A 23,345-nucleotide genomic window follows, 5' to 3' on the forward strand; every position below is an offset into this window, starting at 1 on the left:
TTAATTTCGTTTTCCAAATGGCGCAAATCATTATGGTGCCTTCAACGCAAAGACAATAAATGAAACGCTTGCAGCGTAAAACGTAATGAATATAATGAATATAGCAATGAGTATTTCATAAAGTATCAGTATATTCCACAAATTGTGCTCAATCGTCTTAATTTACTTTTGTGTATTTTTTAAATGGCTGCAGAAAACCACTTCACGTTTTGACCCACCTGGTAGTATGTTAAGTGCCTTGTTTTACACCAGCTTGAGAGTTTGGCAGTTCTCGCGAGTGACAGTGGTCGCAAATTGCATTTGCGACCCGGACATGTTTGACGCTGTCAAATCCTATGTGCTAGTATACGGATGCCCTCAGGCTGGTATGACAGCATCACCTGCAAAATAAAAAATCTGTTTTTCAGATAAGTTTATTGGAACTAGGAGTTTGTATTTTTTGCTTTTTTAATGATGCCTTCGTTAAGGCAGAAGGTGAGTTTTGCATGGTCTATAAAAATTATTAGTAAAAAGTTGAATGTTTATTGAAGGACAGAAAAGCTGAGAGCCGTTTCATCAAATTATGATGTATAAGATGGTGTATTTTCACTTATCTCCCAAAAACTAGAAATTTAATTTTATTTCCTAAATATTTTCTTATTAGAATAAGGCGTGAATGTGAGTTTTTCCGTAATTTAGTAAAGGGCTGTTTTAAACTTTGCTAGCGAAAGCATTGAAAAAATATTCAAGCACAATGCTTGGCAAGAGACAAGAAATATGTCAATATCTTTCACAGCATCTAATAGTGATTCGACAATTTTTTTTTTCACTTGCACATCCTTTGCGGAATAGCTGTGGCGCCCAATCGCGGTATTATCTTCATTATGGGTTTCCTTGTACCACTCGTGAGCTCGCTTAATTTATTAGACACTTAAAAGGCAATGTTATACTTAGACAGACATACAACTGTACTGCCCATGATTGCATAGACGTAATCGACAACACCATTAGTGTTGGGAAAACTCATTTTTGTTTTTGGCCTACACGCATAACCATGCAAATTTCCGGTAAAATGATCTGTCCAGTTGAAGGATATTATCGGCAAAAAGAGGGCCTAGGTGATTTTGCGGATTATAACATTTTTTTCCATTCAGAAAACGCTTTCGCCAATTTATGCGGACAATCAATCGTTTCAATGAACATTTGTCCGTATAGCTAGATGTAATCACCAGGTTGCTCCAGGTAGCGTTAGTATTTACAATTCCGATAATAGTCAAAACGTCTCCGTCGGTAGTTTCAGTTGTTATCGGATAAAATCTAAAAGGGTTGGAAGAAAGTTAGTGAAATGTATGGAAAAGGTGCTCTGGATTTGTTGCGAGTCTATGATAGTACTTTTTTTCCTGAAGAATACTCTGGGATATGAACAGCAAGTTCGTGTTTTTCCAATTAATTGAATGCATGCAAGCATGCAAGCAACTCGGTACAATCTTTGTACCTGTACCGATCTGGTTTACCACTGTACATTAAACATTCACTAACTGGGCGAAAAAGGGAAAACCAGTTATCGACATTCGCGTTTTAACTGGTCCGGCATGTTAAACGTGAAATAAATTGAGTTGATCATGAAATTGGATGAAAAAAAGGCTTCCAATGGAAGTTTTGCATTAAGTGCGACAACAGGTATGAAATATATTTTGAGGAAATTATTTTTCTGTAATTTAATCAATGTTTTTGTCATGCGAAAATAATGTCAATTTTCATAACATTTCAAATTTCTAATTTTTTCAAATTCGAATACCCCTCACAGCAAATCTTCCAATTGAATATGGCGTCGATTGTTTACGAAATTCTGCTTTTAAACTGGTCCAAGGACCAGTTAACGTTCGCCCAGTTAAAAAGCAGACAAGTTAAACCAGGACCAGTTAGCGAACGATTACTGTACATGGCTACAGTTGCTACTGTGCGCAAATATTTATTTCTTGTAATAATCACTTATCACGTTGTCATTCTGGTCGCGGGGTCTATCGGGTTGTCGATGTTAGATGGTTGGATAAAAAAATTATATAGCCTAATTCTTAACGTAAAAATGCATGACCCTGAGAAAGATTCCTTCTTTCATTAATCGCGACAATGAGAATTATTCGATGTATTCATATTTTGATTTTAAATTATTCGATACAAAATTACTCGATTATAATTTCAAATATTCGATTATTTGAATTAATCGAACGATTAACCGACGTCTCTACACGTACAACGCTAGTACAGCTGTATGTCTGTCCATGTCCATTTACTTGCGTCTCGACCGGCTGCGAACTCCTCTAGTCTAGAGTTCATTTCTCGCGTACCTTTTGAAAAGGTCCTATGTAACATCTTTATCATTACTTTTACCACCAGCAGTCAATAATAACTCTGAAAAACCCAATCGTAACTGTTGTCATGTGATTTTAGTTTGAAATTGAAGCCTTCGAGTGAAAAATGTTACATTGGACGTTTTGACTGACCGTTTTGTACATTGGACAAATAACGTTGCACGATGAGAATTTGAAAATAACTACTGAACAACGATCGCGGCAATACATACACACACTCTTTACAGATACACGGGCCAAAGGTTGTGCAGTCCACTGATCATTCAACAAGAGCCAAAGGTTGTACCGCTCATGACAAATCCACACGAGCTGATGTTTGTGCCGGCTAGTGACCATTCTATCCTGGATTCCTCGAGTCAAGAAGACGCACCACGCTAGATATGGGGTACATACTAGGGGGGCGTTGCTGATTAATGGTCAGCTGCATCCCAATAGGAAGTATCCCGTGTCGGGTACACGTACATAGTACTGGAGATAGCAACATCACAATTACGAAAACACTTGTAATACTAACCTCGAGTAATCGGTTACATATTACTGAAATAGTTGTAAGACAAACATTGTCGAAATATTGAACTCCCTATTGAACTATTTGACGCCATATGAGCTTTTTTGACGTAGGACTACGTCTAACCGGAAGATATAGGGGGTGAAATGGAAATCTAGGCATTGCACAAGTAGGAAAAAATGCAAGATTTGGAACGCTTATAACTCGAGCATTTCTCAATAGATTGCATCAATTGATAGGAAATATATCTACGCATCTATCATAACGAATAACATTTCATTTTTCTTGAGATAAATAATTGAATAATTGTGAAATATCAAGCATTGTCCAAAAGCACTATGTGCCCATTTTTGATTGGTCCATTTTGTGCTCCTCAAATCGTACCGAAAAAAAGGGGCAACCAGAGCAGCAGCGAAATACAATGAAGCACGATTGGAAAGGAAAAAGAAAAAATATGAACGAAACATTGGTCGCAGTCTCACACATGCGTAATTCTCGAGCCAGCCAGTCAGCTTAAAAATCCCCGCTCCGCTGCCGTAACGATCAACGCATTCTTTGTGTGGACACCGACTGGACAACATCGTTGCTGGACGAGCTGGACGGCGAGGGATTGCCTTTCTCAAGGCAAGAGGGTGGAGGTGGTAGCGCTGGAGTAGAGTAGAGTAGAGTTTCCAAAGGGCCTAGAGCTAGAGACGAATGAACTGAAAAAGTTTAAAGTCTCTATAATACAATACCTTCCTTCCTTCCTTCCGTAACGATAATTCTCATTCAAACCGTACACCACATCAGTTCGCATCACAACACATCAACAAACCAACCCAAGTAGCCATGTCTGGACATGGCAAAGGAGGAAAAGTGAAGGGAAAGGCAAAATCCCGCTCGAACCGGGTTGGTCTGGAGTTCCCCGCAAAGGTAGCTAGGCCGAGCGCGTTAGTACCAGTGCACCAGTCCACCTAGCCGGCGTTATATAGTTTCGGCCACCGAAGTGATCGAGTTAGCTGGCAAAGCTGCTCGCGACGATAAGAAAGCATTCGGAACAGAACACATTCGGTTCGGTGGACATCAAGACAACAGGCAGTTGCAGCGAGTGGCGAGTGGCAAACTCAATTGCAAAACGGCAGCTGGTAGCAGAAGAAAAAAGTTTGTTCTTTATACAATCTACTTTGGTGGCAAATCCAGAACAAGGCGGCATCGAGGGCGTTCGAAATGGTTTTTTTTTTCAAAACCACGAGTACAAAGTTTTCTAAATTGGAACCATTCCATAAAACACGGCGCTTATCAGGGCCAATAAACCTTTTAAAAAAAGAGTTTACGAAATACAGTTCAATGCTTTCTAAAATAATACCCAAAATAATAATAAAACACAAATTGATTTTTTCATAATTTGTTTGCCAGGATCTGATGAGTATGTGAATTTGGCAGTTGTTCTGAGCTTATTGATAGTTGGGGACTTTCCTGATTATTCAATTTTCACCAATTCTTAAATTGTTTCCAGATTGAAAGTACAGTAATTTACAATTAGTTCGACATTTAGCTAACACGACATATTTAGTTGGACATTTTTGTAAACATAGAGATCCATATTATGACCCCACATTGAAAGTCGACACTGTACCACTGTCATCGCAAATGTTCAATTACAGATTAAAATCGCCTCCAATGCGACACTGAGTGGTGCTTCAGTACGTCGCATTAAATAAAATTTACTGTACAACATGTCACAAGCTGGATGGGAAGAAATTTTCCAATTTTTGATTGGTCCATTTTGTGCTCCTCAAATCGTACCGACCAAAACGGGCAACCAGAGCAGCAGCGAAATACAATGAAGCACGATTGGAAAGGAAAAAGAAAAAATATGAACGAAACATTGGTCGCAGTCTCACACATGCGTAATTCTCGAGCCAGCCAGTCAGCTTAAAAATCCCCGCTCCGCTGCCGTAACGATCAACGCATTCTTTGTGTGGACACCGACTGGACAACATCGTTGCTGGACGAGCTGGACGGCGAGGGATCAAGTGCCTTTCTCAAGGCAAGAGGGTGGAGGTGGTAGCGCTGGAGTAGAGTAGAGTAGAGTTTCCAAAGGGCCTTTCTCAAGGCTAGAGACGAATGAACTGAAAAGGTTTAAAATCTCTATAATACAATACCTTCCTTCCTTCCTTCCGTAACGATCATTCTCATTCAAACCGTACACCACATCAGTTCGCATCACAACACATCAACAAACCAACCCAAGCAGCCATGTCTGGACATGGCAAAGGAGGAAAAGTGAAGGGAAAGGCAAAATCCCGCTCGAACCGTGTTGGTCTGGAGTTCCCCGCAAGGGTAGCTAGGCCGAGCGCGTTAGTACCAGTGCACCAGTCCACCTAGCCGGCGTTATATAGTTTCGGCCACCGAAGTGATCGAGTTAGCTGGCAAAGCTGCTCGCGACGATAAGAAAACCCGCATTCGGAACAGAACACATTCGGTTCGGTGGACATCAAGACAACAGGCAGTTGCAGCGAGTGGCGAGTGGCAAACTCAATTGCAAAACGGCAGCTGGTAGCAGAAGAAAAAAGTTTGTTCTTTATACAATCTACTTTGGTGGCAAATCCAGAACAAGGCGGCATCGAGGGCGTTCGAAATGGTTTTTTTTCAAAACCACGTGTACAAAGTTTTCTAAATTGGAACCATTCCATAAAACACGGCGCTTATCAGGGCCAATAAACCTTTCAAAAAAGAGTTTACGAAATACAGTTCAATGCTTTCTAAAATAATACCCAAAATAATAATAAAACACAAATTGATTTTTTCATAATTTTTTTTTTTTTTTTTTATAAATTCGTTTATTTTTACAGGCTCAGATACATAAGTTTAAAGGAGCCGAAATCTTAAATATATTTTTAAAACTATATATATGAACAATTTTCTTAAATCTATGGTTAGTAATGTGGGAAACCGATTACTCGTGGTGGACTCGAGATTAAAAGGGTGACATTTTCTCAGGAAAAGGAAGGGGTATAAGGAAATTATTACAATGTTGATAATCACACACACTTAATTCTTAAATATATTCGTACATCAGTTGTGAATTTACATTTCATTCTTCTGTTTATAGCAAGCGGACCAATTACTCACAAAGGAAGAAATGGAGGGTATAAGGATATAAGGATAATCACACACGAACATCGATAGATTTAAGGAAAACATATATTTGGGACATGTAATCAAGGTCTAACCGAGCCAACACATCTCTCACCGGCACATTGGGCTGCCTTCCTCTAGCCCGAAGGGAGTTCTCTAAATTCGATCTGGCAACAAGATACACCTCACACGACCAAACAACGTGTTCGATGTCGTGGTAACCTCGGCCACAAACGCAGATATTGCTGCCGGCCAGATTGAAACGAAAGAGTAGCGCGTCTAACGAACAGTGATTGGACATGAGTCGGGAGAAGGTGCGAATAAAGTCCCGACTCAAGTCCAGACTTTTGAACCATGGTTTGAGGCTAACCTTAGGGATAATCGAGTGAAGCCACCGGCCCAATTCATCTTCGTTCCATTTGCGTTGCCAGTTAGCGATGGTATTTTTACGGACTAAAGAGTAAAATTCATTGAAGGCGATTTGACGCTGATAAATATCGCCTTCAATCGCACCTACCTTTGCTAATGAGTCAGCCCTCTCATTACCCGGAATTGAGCAATGAGAAGGGACCCACACAAAGGTAATGACATAACAGCGTCTGGATAAAGCACTCAAAATTTTTCGTATTCTCTCAAGGAAGTACGGCGAGTGCTTTTCCGGCCTCACTGAACGGATAGCTTCGACAGAGCTAAGACTATCCGTTACAATGTAATAGTGTTCAACAGGTCGTGAGGCGACGCTGTCCAGCGCCCAATGAATTGCTGCCAATTCAGCAATATACACTGAGCAAGGATTCTGAAGACTGTGTGAGGTGCTAAAAAATTCGTTGAACACTCCAAATCCTGTGGACTCATTTATAGTGGACCCATCAGTAAAGTACATATTATCACAATTGATACCCCTATATTTTTCATCGAAGATCGTTGGAGCGAGCCTCGATCGTTGGTAATCTGAATATCCATGGATATCTTGCTTCATGGACAGATCAAAATGCACAGAGGAATTGATGTAGTCAGGGAAACAAACACGGTTGGGAATATACGAAGAAGAATCAACCTGCATGGAGATGAATTCATGATATGAACTCATGAATCCGGAGTGAAAATTTAGCTCGATCAGCCGCTCAAAATTTCCGATCACCAATAGGTTCATGACCTTACACCGGATGAAGAACCGAAGAGATAATAAATTGAAGCGATCTTTTAGTGGGAGTAGGCCTGCCAAAACCTCGAGACTCATGGTATGCGTTGAGGGCATACATCCCAACGCAATACGGAGACAAAGATACTGAATTCGCTCGAGTTTAATTAAGTGTGTTTTGGCAGCTGATTGAAAACAGAAACTGCCATACTCCATCACTGAGAGAATAGTTGTTCTATACAACATTATAAGATCTTCGGGATGGGCTCCCCACCAGGTGCCGGTAATTGTACGGAGAAAATTTATTCTTTGTTGGCATTTTTTACTCAGATACCTAATATGGGCCCCCCAAGTACATTTGGAGTCGAACCAGACCCCAAGATACTTGAATGACATAGCATGAGTGATCGGTTTACCCAAAAGTTGAAGCTTTGGTTTTGCTGGTCTATGCTTCCTAGAAAAAACCACCATCTCTGTTTTCTCCGTGGAGAATTCGATCCCTAGCCCAATGGCCCAGGTTGAAAAATTGTTCAAAGTATCTTGTAAGGGTTCTTGTAGGTCGGATTCTGTTGATCCTACGACAGAGACCACTCCATCATCTGCAAGTTGTCTTAGGCTGCAATTTTGTGTAAGGCAATTGTCGATGTCGCTTACATAGAAGTTGTACAAAAGGGGGCTTAAACATGAGCCCTGGGGGAGGCCCATGTAAGAGACCCGACTTACTGCCGAATCTCCGTGAGAAAAGTTCAAATGCTTCTCACAAAGCAAGTTATATAACATATTATTCAATAGAGGCGGCAGACCCCGAGAGTGTAATTTGTCTGTCAAAACCTCTATTGAAACAGAATCAAAGGCCCCCTTTATGTCCAAGAATACTGAAGCCATTTGTTTTTTTTCGGCGTAAGCCATTTGAATTTCTGAAGAAAGCAACGCAAGACAATCATTCGTCCCCTTGCCCCTGCGGAACCCATATTGTGTATCTGAGAGTAGGCCATTCGTTTCAACCCATCGATCAAGGCGAAACAAGATCATTTTCTCCAACAATTTCCGTATACAAGACAGCATTGCTATTGGGCGGTACGAATTGAAGTCGGACGCGGGTTTTCCGGGTTTTTGAATAGCTATAACTCGTACTTGTCTCCAATCATCTGGAACAATATTATTCTCCAGAAACCGATTGTATAAATTCAACAAGCGATGTTTCGCCACATCAGGGAGGTTTTTCAGCAAGTTGAACTTAATTCTATCCGATCCCGGAGCAGAATTGTTACATGAAAGCAGAGCAAGAGAGAATTCTACCATCGAAAACTCGGAATCAAGATCGCACCTATCTTGTGGTATATCTCGAACAATTTTTTGCACAGGAGCGGAATCAGGACAAACCTTCCGTGCAAAATTAAAAATCCATCGATGTGAATATTCCTCGCTTTCATTGGATGAAGAGCGATTTCTCATGTTTCGAGCCACTTTCCATAATTTTTTCATTGACGTTTCTCGTGACAAACCTCCCACGAAATTTCGCCAATAAGCACGTTTTTTCCCTTTGATCAAGTTTTTAAATTGATTTTCAAGGTCCAAATACGATTGAAAATTTTCAATGGTTCCACGTTTCCGAAAAGCTTTGAATGCGTTCGATTTATCCTGATAAAGCTTGGAACATTGGCTATCCCACCATGGATTGGGAGGCCTTTGACGAATAGTGGAGCCTGGGATGGGTTTCGTTTGAGCGCGAACCGCGCTGTCATAGATCAAACGAGAAAGGAAGTTATACTCCTCCAATGGAGGTAAACCATCTCTGGAATTGATGGCTAGAGCAATCGCGTCCGCATATTTTTTCCAGTCAATGTGTCTTGTGAGGTCATATGCCATGTTTATAGATTCAGAAAAATTCGACCCAATGGTGATGGAAATTTTGATTGGCAAGTGATCACTACCGTTGGGGTCCTGGATTACATTCCACTTGCAATCTAACGATAGTGAATTCGAGCAAAGCGAGAGGTCAAGAGCACTTGGGTTAGCAGGAGGTTTAGGTACACGTGTTGTTTCCCCAGTGTTCAAAAGTGTCATATTGAAGCTGTTACAAAGATCATATATCAACAATGAACGACTGTCGTCGTACTGTTCCCCCCAGGCAGTTCCGTGAGAATTGAAGTCTCCCAAGATCAATCGTGGCTCAGGAAGGAGTGAGCACATGTCAACAAGTTGCTTGCGGCTAACCGCAGCTCTCGGAGGCCAATACAAGCTGACAATACAGAGGTCTTTTCCTCTGATGTTTGCATGACAAGCAACAGCTTCAATCCCTCCAATAGGTGGAAGGTCAATTCGAAAAAATGAGTGGCACTTATTGATCCCCAATAGCACCCCTCCGTATCTGTCATCACGGTCCAAGCGTATAATATTAAAATCGTGGAAAGAGAGATCATCTCGCGAAGAAAGCCAAGTTTCGGACAGAGCAAAAACATCACAATTGAAGTTATGAATTAAAAATTTGAATGTATCCAATTTAGGGATAAGACTACGACAATTCCACTGTAAAACAGTGATATCTCCGACCTCTCTATTTGAATTAGACATCAAGAGAGATAATCATTGCAAGGAGGGGCCATGTTTGCATCAATTGTTGCAAAATTGTCTTTAATACTGGAAGCATTGATATGACAATGGTTCTGATGGAGTCGGAAACATTAAAGCATGTGAAGATTTGAGCCACAAGGTCAGTCAACTTTATAAATCCCGATTGGGAAGTTGAATTGGACGGTAAAATAGGGACAGTTGGGGTTTTTGATGTCCCTTCGAGTGCTGGGTCGTTCGAAGGTGAATTATTCCCACGGAAGCCAGGAGGAACCTGATTTTGCTTGTCCGCTGCACTCGATTTTTTAGGCATGCTAACAGAGGGTATAACCGGAGGGGCTTGTCCTTGAACTTTGGGAGTGGTCACATTTTTGCGCCGGGGATTCCCTTGGAAGATGTACGGTGTGCCCTCGTTAGCTGTATCCGCTTCCATTTCGTCAACTGGCAGCGAAGCGAAGACATTGTTTGCGGTTAAAGGTTGTTGCTGTTGGGCCAATGGAGAAGCGCCCTTCAAAATTTCCGCAAAAGTGCGCTTCGAGCGTTCCTTTAAAGAGCGCTTCTGCATCTCCCAGCGACTCTTGTAAGTTTCACAAGCCGAGAGCACGTGCGGATTTCCTCCGCAATATGGACACTTTTGCTCAATCGCACTGCAGGATTTGTCCACATGTTGCTCTCCGCAAGTGGCACAACGCTCCTTGTTGGCGCAGTAAGCTGCTGTGTGACCAACTGACTTGCATTTCAGGCAAGTCATGGGCTTTGGCACGAAGAGTCGCAGCGGTAGCCTCAATTTGTCCACCATAACGTAGTCAGGGAGGGCGGAGCCAGCAAAAGTGACTCTAAACGAGTCGGACGGCGTAAATTTCGATTCTTTCCCTTCCTGGGAGACTTTGCCGAGTTGTCGGCATTCTAAGATTTTAACCTTAATCAAAGGCAGCTTTTTAAATCTGCCATCTCCTTCCATAATTGATTTGCACGTCAGACCCGTTTCGGTTATCACCCCCGAGATTTCTACGTCATGGGAAGGCACGTAGACACGATATTCCAGGGTAAACATCTGGTCGACGACAATACCGTTTGCGTCTTTCCGATCAGCCACGACAACACGCAGTTTGGTCGGTCTAACCTTCGTAATTTCTGTCACGGAGGTGTATCTTGCCAGATCTTTCATGATCTGAATAACATTAAGTGCTTTTCCGTTTGGCTTAGGCCTGAAGAAAACAACCCACGGACCAGTTCCAGGTGCATCTTCAGGATAGACCTTGACACGTGGAGAGAAGACAACAGGAGGAGAAGGAGATGACGAGGATTGAAGGGGATCGGGGACAACAGGATGGGGAGGCGAAATCTGAGCTGGGGTAGGAGCGAGGGGGGTTGGAGAGGAGATATTTGCAGGTTTTTTAGAGGGGGGCTTGCTAGAGTTAGCAGACTCGTCCCCGGACGAAACATCCTCTGATGTAGGAACGCGTTTAAGTGTCTTCGCTGTTCCTTTATTTGTTTTTTCAACCAGAGGGGAGTCATCATCAGAGATCTCCATATCTGGAGATCCTCCCCCTCCTTCTGCCATTCTGTAATTGGTACTTATAATCTAATATTTTGTTTTAATAATAATAATAATTAAAAAAAAAAAATAAAAAAAAATCTTATATCTTATTTATTTCTATTCACCACAATGCACCCAGTGCTGATGAACTGGCAACCGCTGCTTGCTTCTCAATCTGAGCGCTTGAGCGCTCGGCACTATCACACACCACTAAGAAGTGATGCTCTCCTTCACACTGCTGTAAGTGAACAGCGAATCGCGCTGGTATTGTGTGCGTGCAACTGAGCACCGATGTCCGACTTCGATTGCGATGGCGACAAATCGGCGAAAACTGAAAGCCGGCTGGCCTTGCCAGGCTTTGATGATTCTGCTTTTCTTACTAATTCCGAGTTCACACTGCGTTTTACGATATCTCGAACAGTTCGAAAACGCGCGAAAAAAGCACACCCGGGCGATAAAAAAAAATAACAGCCAACGGTAACCGAAAACAATGCTTTAACGGAGACGCTCACAGCACATGACCGGTTACTCGAAGCTTATGCCGAAGAATGACGTTTCATAATTTGTTTGCCAGGATCTGATGAGTATGTGAATTTGGCAGTTGTTCTGAGCTAATTGATAGTTGGGGACTTTCCTGATTATTCAATTTTCACCATTTCTTAAATTGTTTCCAGATTGAAAGTACAGTAATTTACAATTAGTTCGACATTTAGCTAATTGGACGGACATGTAATGCTACATATTTAGTTGGACATTTTTGTAAACATAGAGATCCATATTATGACCCCACATTGAAAGTCGACACTGTACCACTGTCATCGCAAATGTTCAATTACAGATTAAAATCGCCTCCAATGCGACACTGAGTGGTGCTTCAGTACGTCGCATTAAATAAAATTTACTGTACAACATGTCACAAGCTGGATGGGAAGAAATTTTCCAATTTTTGATTGGTCCATTTTGTGCTCCTCAAATCGTACCGACCAAAACGGGCAACCAGAGCAGCAGCGAAATACAATGAAGCACGATTGGAAAGGAAAAAGAAAAAATATGAACGAAACATTGGTCGCAGTCTCACACATGCGTAATTCTCGAGCCAGCCAGTCAGCTTAAAAATCCCCGCTCCGCTGCTGTAACGATCAACGCATTCTTTGTGTGGACACCGACTGGACAACATCGTTGCTGGACGAGCTGGACGGCGAGGGATCAAGTGCCTTTCTCAAGGCAAGAGGGTGGAGGTGGTAGCGCTGGAGTAGAGTAGAGTAGAGTTTCCAAAGGGCCTTTCTCAAGGCTAGAGACGAATGAACTGAAAAGGTTTAAAATCTCTATAATACAATACCTTCCTTCCTTCCTTCCGTAACGATCATTCTCATTCAAACCGTACACCACATCAGTTCGCATCACAACACATCAACAAACCAACCCAAGCAGCCATGTCTGGACATGGCAAAGGAGGAAAAGTGAAGGGAAAGGCAAAATCCCGCTCGAACCGTGTTGGTCTGGAGTTCCCCGCAAGGGTAGCTAGGCCGAGCGCGTTAGTACCAGTGCACCAGTCCACCTAGCCGGCGTTATATAGTTTCGGCCACCGAAGTGATCGAGTTAGCTGGCAAAGCTGCTCGCGACGATAAGAAAACCCGCATTCGGAACAGAACACATTCGGTTCGGTGGACATCAAGACAACAGGCAGTTGCAGCGAGTGGCGAGTGGCAAACTCAATTGCAAAACGGCAGCTGGTAGCAGAAGAAAAAAGTTTGTTCTTTATACAATCTACTTTGGTGGCAAATCCAGAACAAGGCGGCATCGAGGGCGTTCGAAATGGTTTTTTTTTCAAAACCACGAGTACAAAGTTTTCTAAATTGGAACCATTCCATAAAACACGGCGCTTATCAGGGCCAATAAACCTTTCAAAAAAGAGTTTACGAAATACAGTTCAATGCTTTCTAAAATAATACCCAAAATAATAATAAAACACAAATTGATTTTTTCATAATTTGTTTGCCAGGATCTGATGAGTATGTGAATTTGGCAGTTGTTCTGAGCTAATTGATTGTTGGGGACTTTCCTGATTATTCAATTTTCACCAATTCTTAAATTGTTTCCAGATTGAAAGTACAGTAATTTACAATTAGTTCGACATTTAGCTAATTGGACGGACATGTAATGCTACATATTTAGTTGGACATTTTTGTAAACATAGAGATCCATATTATGACCCCACATTGAAAGTCGACACTGTACCACTGTCATCGCAAATGTTCAATTACAGATTAAAATCGCCTCCAATGCGATACTGAGTGGTGCTTCAGTACGTCGCATTACATAAAATTTACTGTACAACATGTCACAAGCTGGATGGGAAGAAATTTTCCAATTTTTGATTGGTCCATTTTGTGCTCCTCAAATCGTACCGACCAAAACAGGCAACCAGAGCAGCAGCGAAATACAATGAAGCACGATTGGAAAGGAAAAAGAAAAAATATGAACGAAACATTGGTCGCAGTCTCACACATGCGTAATTCTCGAGCCAGCCAGTCAGCTTAAAAATCCCCGCTCCGCTGCCGTAACGATCAACGCATTCTTTGTGTGGCCACCGACTGGACAACATCGTTGCTGGACTAGCTGGACGGCGAGGGATCAAGTGCCTTTCTCAAGGCAAGAGGGTGGAGGTGGTAGCGCTGGAGTAGAGTAGAGTAGAGTTTCCAAAGGGCCTTTCTCAAGGCTAGAGACGAATGAACTGAAAAAGTTCAAAGTCTCTATAATACAATACCTTCCTTCCTTCCTTCCGTAACGATAATTCTCATTCAAACCGTACATCACATCAGTTCGCATCACAACACATCAACAAACCAACCCAAGCAGCCATGTCTGGAAATGGCAAAGGAGGAAAAGTGAAGGGAAAGACAAAATCCCGCTCGAACCGTGTTGGTCTGGAGTTCCCCGCAAGGGTAGCTAGGCCGAGCGCGTTAGTACCAGTGCACCAGTCCACCTAGCCGGCGTTATATAGTTTCGGCCACCGAAGTGATCGAGTTAGCTGGCAAAGCTGCTCGCGACGATAAGAAAACCCGCATTCGGAACAGAACACATTCGGTTCGGTGGACATCAAGACAACAGGCAGTTGCAGCGAGTGGCGAGTCGCAAACTCAATTGCAAAACGGCAGCTGGTAGCAGAAGAAAAAAGTTTGTTCTTTATACAATCTACTTTGGTGGCAAATCCAGAACAAGGCGACATCGAGGGCGTTCGAAATGGTTTTTTTTTCAAAACCACGAGTACAAAGTTTTCTAAATTGGAACCATTCCATAAAACACGGCGCTTATCAGGGCCAATAAACCTTTCAAAAAAGAGTTTACGAAATACAGTTCAATGCTTTCTAAAATAATACCCAAAATAATAATAAAACACAAATTGATTTTTTCATAATTTGTTTGCCAGGATCTGATGAGTATGTGAATTTGGCAGTTGTTCTGAGCTTATTGATAGTTGGGGACTTTCCTGATTATTCAATTTTCACCAATTCTTAAATTGTTTCCAGATTGAAAGTACAGTAATTTACAATTAGTTCGACATTTAGCTAACACGACATATTTAGTTGGACATTTTTGTAAACATAGAGATCCATATTATGACCCCACATTGAAAGTCGACACTGTACCACTGTCATCGCAAATGTTCAATTACAGATTAAAATCGCCTCCAATGCGACACTGAGTGGTGCTTCAGTACGTCGCATTAAATAAAATTTACTGTACAACATGTCACAAGCTGGATGGGAAGAAATTTTCCAACTGTGAAAGCTATGGCGAGTGGCAAACGCAATCGTTAAACAGGAAGGTTTAGCCGAACAAGATGGGGATATCGAGTGATAACAAAACAATAAACTCTTTAGATTAAAGATACTTTTGTGATCCTGAAAAGGACCCTTTTCAGCCTGCATGTGAATCCAACGATCGAACAAATCGTAATGAGTGTATTTTTTTGCCATCGCTGCCTTTTAACGCTCATTCATTCGTCTCGTTGGACTCGCCCCTTTGGCTGAGTCTGCCGATTTGTCTCTATCCTGTGAGCGTGTACCGTTAAAGTACAAGTACGCGGATCCGCTGAAAAATATATCATTCTCTTTCAAACCGTAAATCAGTGTGGTTGTATGGCATCGTTTCACATCACATCGCATCAACGGATTGGTGCCAGAGCACCAGTATACCTAACAGCGGTTATAGCGTTTCGGCCGCCGGAGTGCTCGAGTTGGCTTGCAAAGCTGCTCACGACAATAAGAAAACCCACCTACAGAACAGAGCACATTCGGTTCGGTGGCAACAACTAGTTTCAGCAAGTGGCAAACGCAATCGCAAAACGGCAGCAGGTAGAAGAAAGAAAAAGTTTGTTTATACAGACTGCATTGGTGGCAAAACCAGCCACCGTAAAACACAGCGCTTTTCAGGGCCATTAAACCTTTCAAAGAAGAATTATTAAAAGTTTTTCACAATGCCAATGCATTCTAAAGTGACATAATATGACATATAATATAAACTGATTTTTTTTTGTTTATGCTTGTTCTTGAACTTATTGGTGGTTGGGGTCTTTTAAATTGATCATTCAGTTTTCACAAACCCATGTATGGTTTCCGAATTAAAAGTGGCTTCAAATTACAACACATTGTATGCAGGATGGTATTAACGAATTTTCTCGGTAGCAAGAACTGCTTTCTTTGGTTGATAACTGATGTTGAAAATTGACTGACGTTACATCTGCATTACATAGAGAAATAACTAAGAAGCAACACGATGAGCTATGTATTTCCTGCTGCTCTGTTCTTATTTTAAAGGACTTTAATCCGAAGGTCATCCGTCCCTGTATTTACTGTTGGTTTTTCAGAACGCTTATAGCTCGTTTATTTCTCGACAGATCGTAGAGTTCGTCTCCAAAACATCAGTTCTTTTTCATTTTTATTTACTTTGTTTGCGGAGACTACAAATCTTACAATTCATTCGTCTCCGAAAGATAGGTAGGTATTCACGTAGGAGAAGAAAATAAAACAATATATTTAAAATATATATTTAGCAAAAGCTGTCCCCTTTGTATAGTCCTACGTCACTCCGGTTATGTCCCCGACATTACCCACCCGTCTTTTTTTATCCAAAATATATATTTTTATTTAATATGGCGTCAACCTGACGGGGCCGGGAGTTCAATATTTCGACAATGTTTGCCTTATAACTATGTTAGTAATATGTAACCGATTACTCGCGGTTGGCTCGAGGTTAGTATTACAAGTGTTTTCGTAATTGTGATGTTGCTGTCTCCAATGCTCTGTACCTGTGCCCGACACGGGATACTTCCTTTTGGGATGCAGCTGACCATTAATCAGCAACGCCCCCTAGTCTGTACCCCATATCTAGCGTGGTGCGTCTTCTCGACTCGAGGAATCCAGGATAGAATGGTCACTAGCCGGCGCAAACATCAGCTCGTGTAGAGTTGTCATGAGCGGTACAACCTTTGGCTCTTGTTGAATGATCAGTGGACTGCACAACCTTTGGCCCGTGTATCTGTAAAGAGTGTGTGTATGTATTGCCGCGACTAAGTAAAAGTTTATAGATCGGATAGGAGGGATATGAAACAGGGACACAATGAAGGAAACATCATTAAACGTTGACATCGGCGTTTCTGAGGAACAGGTATAGATGAAGCAGAAGATCAGGATCACGGCTACCTGAGATATCCCGGACGGGGATATCCGATTGTCTGCCTTTTGCTCTCAATGCTCTAGAGAGCTGAGAGCGAGCAGCATGGAACCGGATACACAACCAGACAATATGCTCGATGTTGTGGTAGCCATCGCCACAATCACAAAGATTGTTTGCTGCGAGCCCAATGCGATAGAGATGCGCGTTTAGGTTGTAGTGATTGGACATAAGCCGAGATATCACGCGAATGAAATCACGACCTACATTCAATCCCTTAAACCAAGCTTTCGTCGAAACCTTAGGGATAATCGTGTGTAAAAAATGTAATGTGGCTGGCGATTCGATTGGTATATGAGCCTTAATAAAAATATATATTTTGGATAAAAAAAAATTAGTGGGTTATATCTATGATATAACCGCAAGGTTCACGTGGAACTACCTTAGCTGAGCAATCATTCGTTTGTATTGATTAAATTCTTGATTGAATGAAACAGTTTCCAAATTCAATTGAGTTCAATATATTTGCTCTGTGAGTGAAAAAAATGAACAAATGCCGTGTAAAGTCAATTCATTTATTGTGATTGATTGTTCTTCGTTACAAGTAAATTTAATGACGGACCTTTTACGTTTGGTATGATGACTAGAACAAAATATATGTACGGAAGAATTATCAAACGTTTGATGAACCAGCCTAAGGCTGAAAATCTTTCCAATAAAGACAAAAAAAAATTATCAAACTATTATTTTATTTTACATTTCCCTCTGAAGTTTACATCCCAAAAGTGTACATACTTCTCGAATCTCGAATTTGCTTGAAACTGGGAAGTACATTCGCTTCTAGTGGCTGCACGATTTTCCCAGGTTCCTAAGTTTAGAAGATCATGTTAGGACAGACATATTTCACTCTGCACAAAGGCAAGCGAGGACAAAAGTACTCGCAGTTTGCATTTATTTGCAGAGCCGATTTCCCCAGAAACCACGGTTTTGAAGTCTGTGTTAGGGAAACACATTTCAATCGGAACAAAAATACCCCCGATTTGTATGAATTCGCAATGCCGATTTCCCCACGCTTCATGGATTTGAAGTCTGTGTTAGGGAAACACATTCCAGTCGGAACAAAAATACCCCCGACTTGCATGAATTTGAAATACCGATTTCTCCAGGCACCTTGGTTTAGAAATCTCTATTAGGGAACACATTTCGGTGGGAACAAAAGCTCCCCCTACTTTCGTGTGTTCTTTTTCTTCTTTTTGGCTATAAGAGGGTTTAAACTTTTCAGTTCACTCGCCTCTAGGCTCTTTCGTGTGCTTGCAATGCCGATTTCGCTGCTTGGTTTTAAAGTCTGTGTTAGGGAACATTTTTCGATGAGAACAAAAGTCCCCCTACTTTCATGTATTTGCAATGCCGATTTCCCCAAGACTGCTTGGTTTTGATGGCTGTGTTAGGGAAACCGTAAATCGGGCCAATCAAAACGATGCAGTTAGGGCGTTTAGATAACGCCTAATATTTTACAGTTATTCAATTGTTTATCTAATGAAAAACAACATTTTGTTAGTTGCGATAGATGCGTAGAAATATTCCCTATCAAGTGATGCAAACATCTCTCCTATCCAGTACGAAATGTTCGAGCTATAAGCATTCGAAATCTTTCATTTTTTCCTGCATGTTCTGTGTTTAGGTTTTCATTTTACCCTCCATATATTCCGGTTAGACGTAGTCCCACGTCAAAATTGTGAGGGGTTGTATCTAGGACACGACCGCATATTTTCGACGTAGAACTACGCAATTACATTATGCAATCCACTTGTTTACCACTTCGAATATTATTTTAGAATGCATCGATATTTTTAATAAATTATGTTCTTCGTTACAAATAAATTTGATGAACTTTCTTTTACGTTTGATATGATGCCTAGGACTACCAAAATATGTGAACGGAAAAATTGTCAAACGATCATTGTATTTTACATTTCCCTCCGAAATTATTGCACATCTCATGTTTACGTAGTTCTCGAACCGCGAAAGTTCATTCACCTCTAGTATCTGAAAAGACGATTTTCCAGGCTTCTCAGTTTAAAAGTACTTTTAGGGAAACATATTCCGGTCTGCACAACGACAAGCGAGTACAAATGTATTCAATTCCAAAAAATACTCCTGACTTGCATGTATTTGCTTTGCGGTTTCCACGAGGCACATTACTTTTGAAGTCCGTATTAGGAAAAAACTACTCAGTGGGAGAAAAATACCCCCGACTTGCATGTTTTGACAAAGCGGATTCCCCCAGGCACATTACTTTTGAAGTCCGTGTTAGGGAAACACATCTCGGTGGGAACAAAAATACCCCCGGCTTGCTTTCCGCAATTGATTTCCACAAGATCATCGATTCTGAAGTCTGTGCTGGGGAAACCGTAAATCGGGCCAATCAAGACTTGGCAGTTGGGGCGTTTAAATAACGCTTGACATTTTACAGTTATTCAAATGTCCATCTCAGGAAAAATAATATTTTATTAATTGTGATAGACGATAGATTGATGATAGATGATAGATTGTGATTATAATTGATGCAAACATCTTTCCGATCTGTTAGGAAATGTTCGAGTTATAACCATTCGAAATAATGTATGGAAAAAAGAAGTTTTTCCAGTTTTCATGAATTTAAACCGTTTAGAGATTAGCGAATTATAATGTATAGCATGTTCAAATGCACTATGTGCCCATTTTTGATTGGTCCATTTTGTGCTCCTCAAATCGTACCGACCAAAACGGGTAACCAGAGCAGCAGCGAAATACAATGAAGCACGATTGGAAAGGAAAAAGAAAAAATATGAACGAAACATTGGTCGCAGTCTCACACATGCGTAATTCTCGAGCCAGCCAGTCAGCTTAAAAATCCCCACTCCGCTGCCGTAACGATCATTCTTTGTGTGGACACCGACTGGACAACATCGTTGCTGGACGAGCTGGACGGCGAGGGATCGAGTGCCTTTCTCAAGGCAAGAGGGTGGAGGTGGTAACGCTGGAGTAAATAGAGTAGATTTTCAAAGGGCCTTTCTCAAGGCTAGAGACGAATGAACTGCAAAAGTTTAAAGTCTCTATAATACAAGACCTTCCTTCCTTCCGTAACGATCATTATCATCCAAACCGTACACCACATCGTTTCGCATCACATCACATCAACAAACCAACACAAGCAGCCATGTCTGGACATTGCAAAGGAGGAAAAGTGAAGGGAAAGGCAAAATCCCGCTCGAACAGTGTTGGTCTCCAGTTCCCCGTATGTGTATCCGCCAATTGCTCCGCAAGGGTAGCTAGGCTGAGCGCGTTAGTACCAGTGCACCAGTCCACCTAGCCGGCGTTATATAGTTTCGGCCGCCGAAGTGATCGAGTTGGCTGGCAAAGCTGCTTGCGACGATAAGAAAACCCGCATTAGGAACAGACCACATTCAGTTCGGTGGACATCAAGACAACAACAGGCAGTTGCAGCGAGTGGCGAGTGGCAAACGCAATCGCAAAACGGCATCAGGTAGCAGAAGAAAAAAGTTTGTTCTTTATACAAACTGCTTTGGTGGCAAATCCAGAACAAGGCGGCATCGAGGGCGTTCGAAATGTTTTTTTTTTTCAAAACCACGAGTACTAAGTTTTCTAAATTGGAACCATTCCATAAAACACGGCGCTTATCAGGGCCATTAAATCTTTCAAAAAAGAGTTTACGAAATACAGTTCAATGCATTCTAAAATGTTATCCAAAATAATAATAAAACACAAATTGATTTTTTCACAATTTGTTTGCCAGAATATGATGAGTTTGAGAATTTGGCAGTTGTACTGGGTGTATTGATGGTTGGAGACTTTCTCGATTATTCAATTCTTAAATTGCTTCCAGATTGAAAGTACATTAATTTACATTTAGTTCGACATTTAGCTAATTGGACGGACCTGTAATGCGACATATTTAGTTGGACATTTTTGTAAACATGGAGTTCGGGGTCCAAGTTATGACCCAACATGTCCCAAGCTGGATGGGATAAAATTTTCCAACTGTGAAAGCTGTACCACTGTCATCGCAAATGTTTAATTACAGGTTAAAATCGCCTCCAATGCGACACTGAGTGGTACTTCGGCATATCGCATTAAATGTAATTTACAGTACAACATGTCCCAAGCTGGATGGGAAGAAATTTTCCAACTTTGAATCCTGTGGCGAGTGGCAAACGCAATCGCTAAACAGGAAGGTTTAGCCGAACAAGATGGGTATATCGAGTGATAACAAAACAATAAACTCTTTAGATTAAAGATGATTTTGTGGTCCTGAAAAGGACCCTTTTTAGTGTTTGCTTTCGAATCAGCAGTCGGAAAACGCTCTTTATTTGGAGCTGGTATACTTCTTCACCGCTTTGGTACCTTCGGAAACCGCATGCAAGTTCACCGGGAAGCAACAGACTGATTGCGATCTGAATTTCCCTCGCCGTAATGGTTGTCCACTTATTGTGGTGGGTCAGACGCGGGACTTCCGCTACGATACGCTCAAAGATGCATTGACGAAGCTCATGACGCTCATCGCCTTCGATGAGAAACCTGTGTCGGGATGATCCGGATGCAGCACCTTATGATGTAGATAGCATATGATTCCTTCTCCTCCTTCTTGTCGGTTTCCGAGATATTCTTCTGCGCCGTGCCGAACTTTTTGGCGGCTTTTCCACTATTCCACTAGTCTTCGGTACCTTCGTGTTTGTTAGAAACAACTGCATGTGAATCCAACGAGCGAACAAATCGTAATGAATGTATTTTTTTGCCATCGCTGCCTTTTAACGCTCATTCGTTCGTCTCGTTGGACTCGCCCCTTTGGCTGAGTCTGCTGATTTATCTCTATCCTGTGAGCGTGTACCGCCAAAGTACAAAACGCGCGGACCCGCAGAAAAGTATATCATTCTCTTTCAAACCGTAAATCAGCTCGATTGTATGGCATCGTTTCACATCACATCGCATCAACGGATTGGTGCCGGAGCACCAGTATACCTAATAGCGGTTATAGAATTTCGGCCGCCGGAGTGCTCGAGTTGGCTTTCAAAGCTGCTCACGACAATAAGAAAACCCGCCTACAGAACAGAGCACATTCGGTTCGGTGGCAACAACTAGTTTCAGCGAGTGGCAAACTCAATCGCAAAACGGCAGCAGGTAGAAGGAAAAAGTTTGTTTATACAGACTGCTTTGGTGGCAAAACCAGCCACCGTAAAACACGGCCTTTTTGAGGGCCATTAAACCTTTCAAAGAAGAGTTATTAAAAGTTTTTCACAATACATTTCACAATGCATTCTAAAGTGACATAATATGACATATAATATAAACCGATTTATTTTGTTTATGCTTGTTCTTGAGCTTATTGGTGGCTGAGGTCTTTTAAATTGATCATTCAATTTTCACAAATCCATACATGGTTTCCGAATTAAAAGTGGCTTCAGATTACAACACATTGTATGCAGGATGGCATTAACGAAATTTCTCGGTAGCAAGAACTGCTTTCTTTGGTTGATAACTGATGTTGAAAATTGACGGACGTTACATCTGCATTGTATAGAAAAATAACTAAGGAGCAACATGATGAGCTATGTATTTCCTGCTGCTCTGTTCTTATTTTAAAGGACTTTAATCCGAAGGTCATCCGTCCCTGTATTTACTGTTGGTTTTTCAGAACGCTTATAGCTCGTTCATTTCTCGACAGATCGTAGAGTTCGTCTCCAAAACCTCAGTTCTGTTTCATTTTTAATTATTTTGTTTGCGGAGACTACAAATCTTACAATTCATTCGTCTCCGAAACCACAGTTTAAGGGACGATAATATGCTCAATAGTGAAATATATGATAGTGAATGAGCTGATGACCACCTATGCATTCCCTATCACAGCCTTCATTTTGATTGTACGATATGTGCATACGCCGAAAGATGCCCGGCTTTGAACATTTAATAAGTACAAAGCCTTCAGAAAAAAAAATCAAGAATCAAGTTTGTAAAAAAAAACGCAAAAACACAACACCAAGAGTTCTTTTCAGAACCCCCAACATGTTCATAAAGAGTAAACAGTAAACTAATCCATTTTTCAGGTAGATAGGTAGGTATTCACGAAGGAGAAGAAAATAAAACAATATATTTGAAATATATATTTAGCAAAAGCTGTCCCCTTTGTATAGTCCACGTCACTCCGGTTATGTCCCCGACATTACCCACCCGTCTTTTTCACTGACGGTGCATCCATTTTTGCCGTTCTTCACCTTCCGGTCGATGGTTAGGTTCTCGAAGTATCGTTTTAGTACTCTGCTGACCGTGGATTCCCAGCATCTTACCGATGTCCCGATGTGACAACTCCGGATTCTCGAAATGAGTGCGCAGGATTAATTCACGACGCTCTTTTTCGTTCGACGACATTTTTCCAAATTTACG

General features: G+C 41.4%; 1 protein-coding gene across 2 annotated transcripts in view; it reads left to right on the forward strand.

Annotated features, from left to right (window-relative positions):
• Positions 1-317: 317 nt before the first annotated feature.
• The window catches only part of LOC129765149 (PP2C-like domain-containing protein CG9801), a 139,587-nt gene continuing 116,559 nt past the window's right edge, over positions 318-23,345 (forward strand). For both annotated transcript variants that reach the window (XM_055765037.1, XM_055765038.1), the window contains exon 1: positions 318-474. In XM_055765037.1, the coding sequence (XP_055621012.1) occupies positions 451-474 (24 nt within the window). In that variant the 5' untranslated portion in view covers positions 318-450. The remainder of the gene's footprint in view (positions 475-23,345) is intronic.

This window comes from Toxorhynchites rutilus, chromosome 2 (assembly GCF_029784135.1).
Source record: "Toxorhynchites rutilus septentrionalis strain SRP chromosome 2, ASM2978413v1, whole genome shotgun sequence".
NCBI classification, from domain to species: Eukaryota; Metazoa; Arthropoda; class Insecta; order Diptera; family Culicidae; genus Toxorhynchites; species Toxorhynchites rutilus.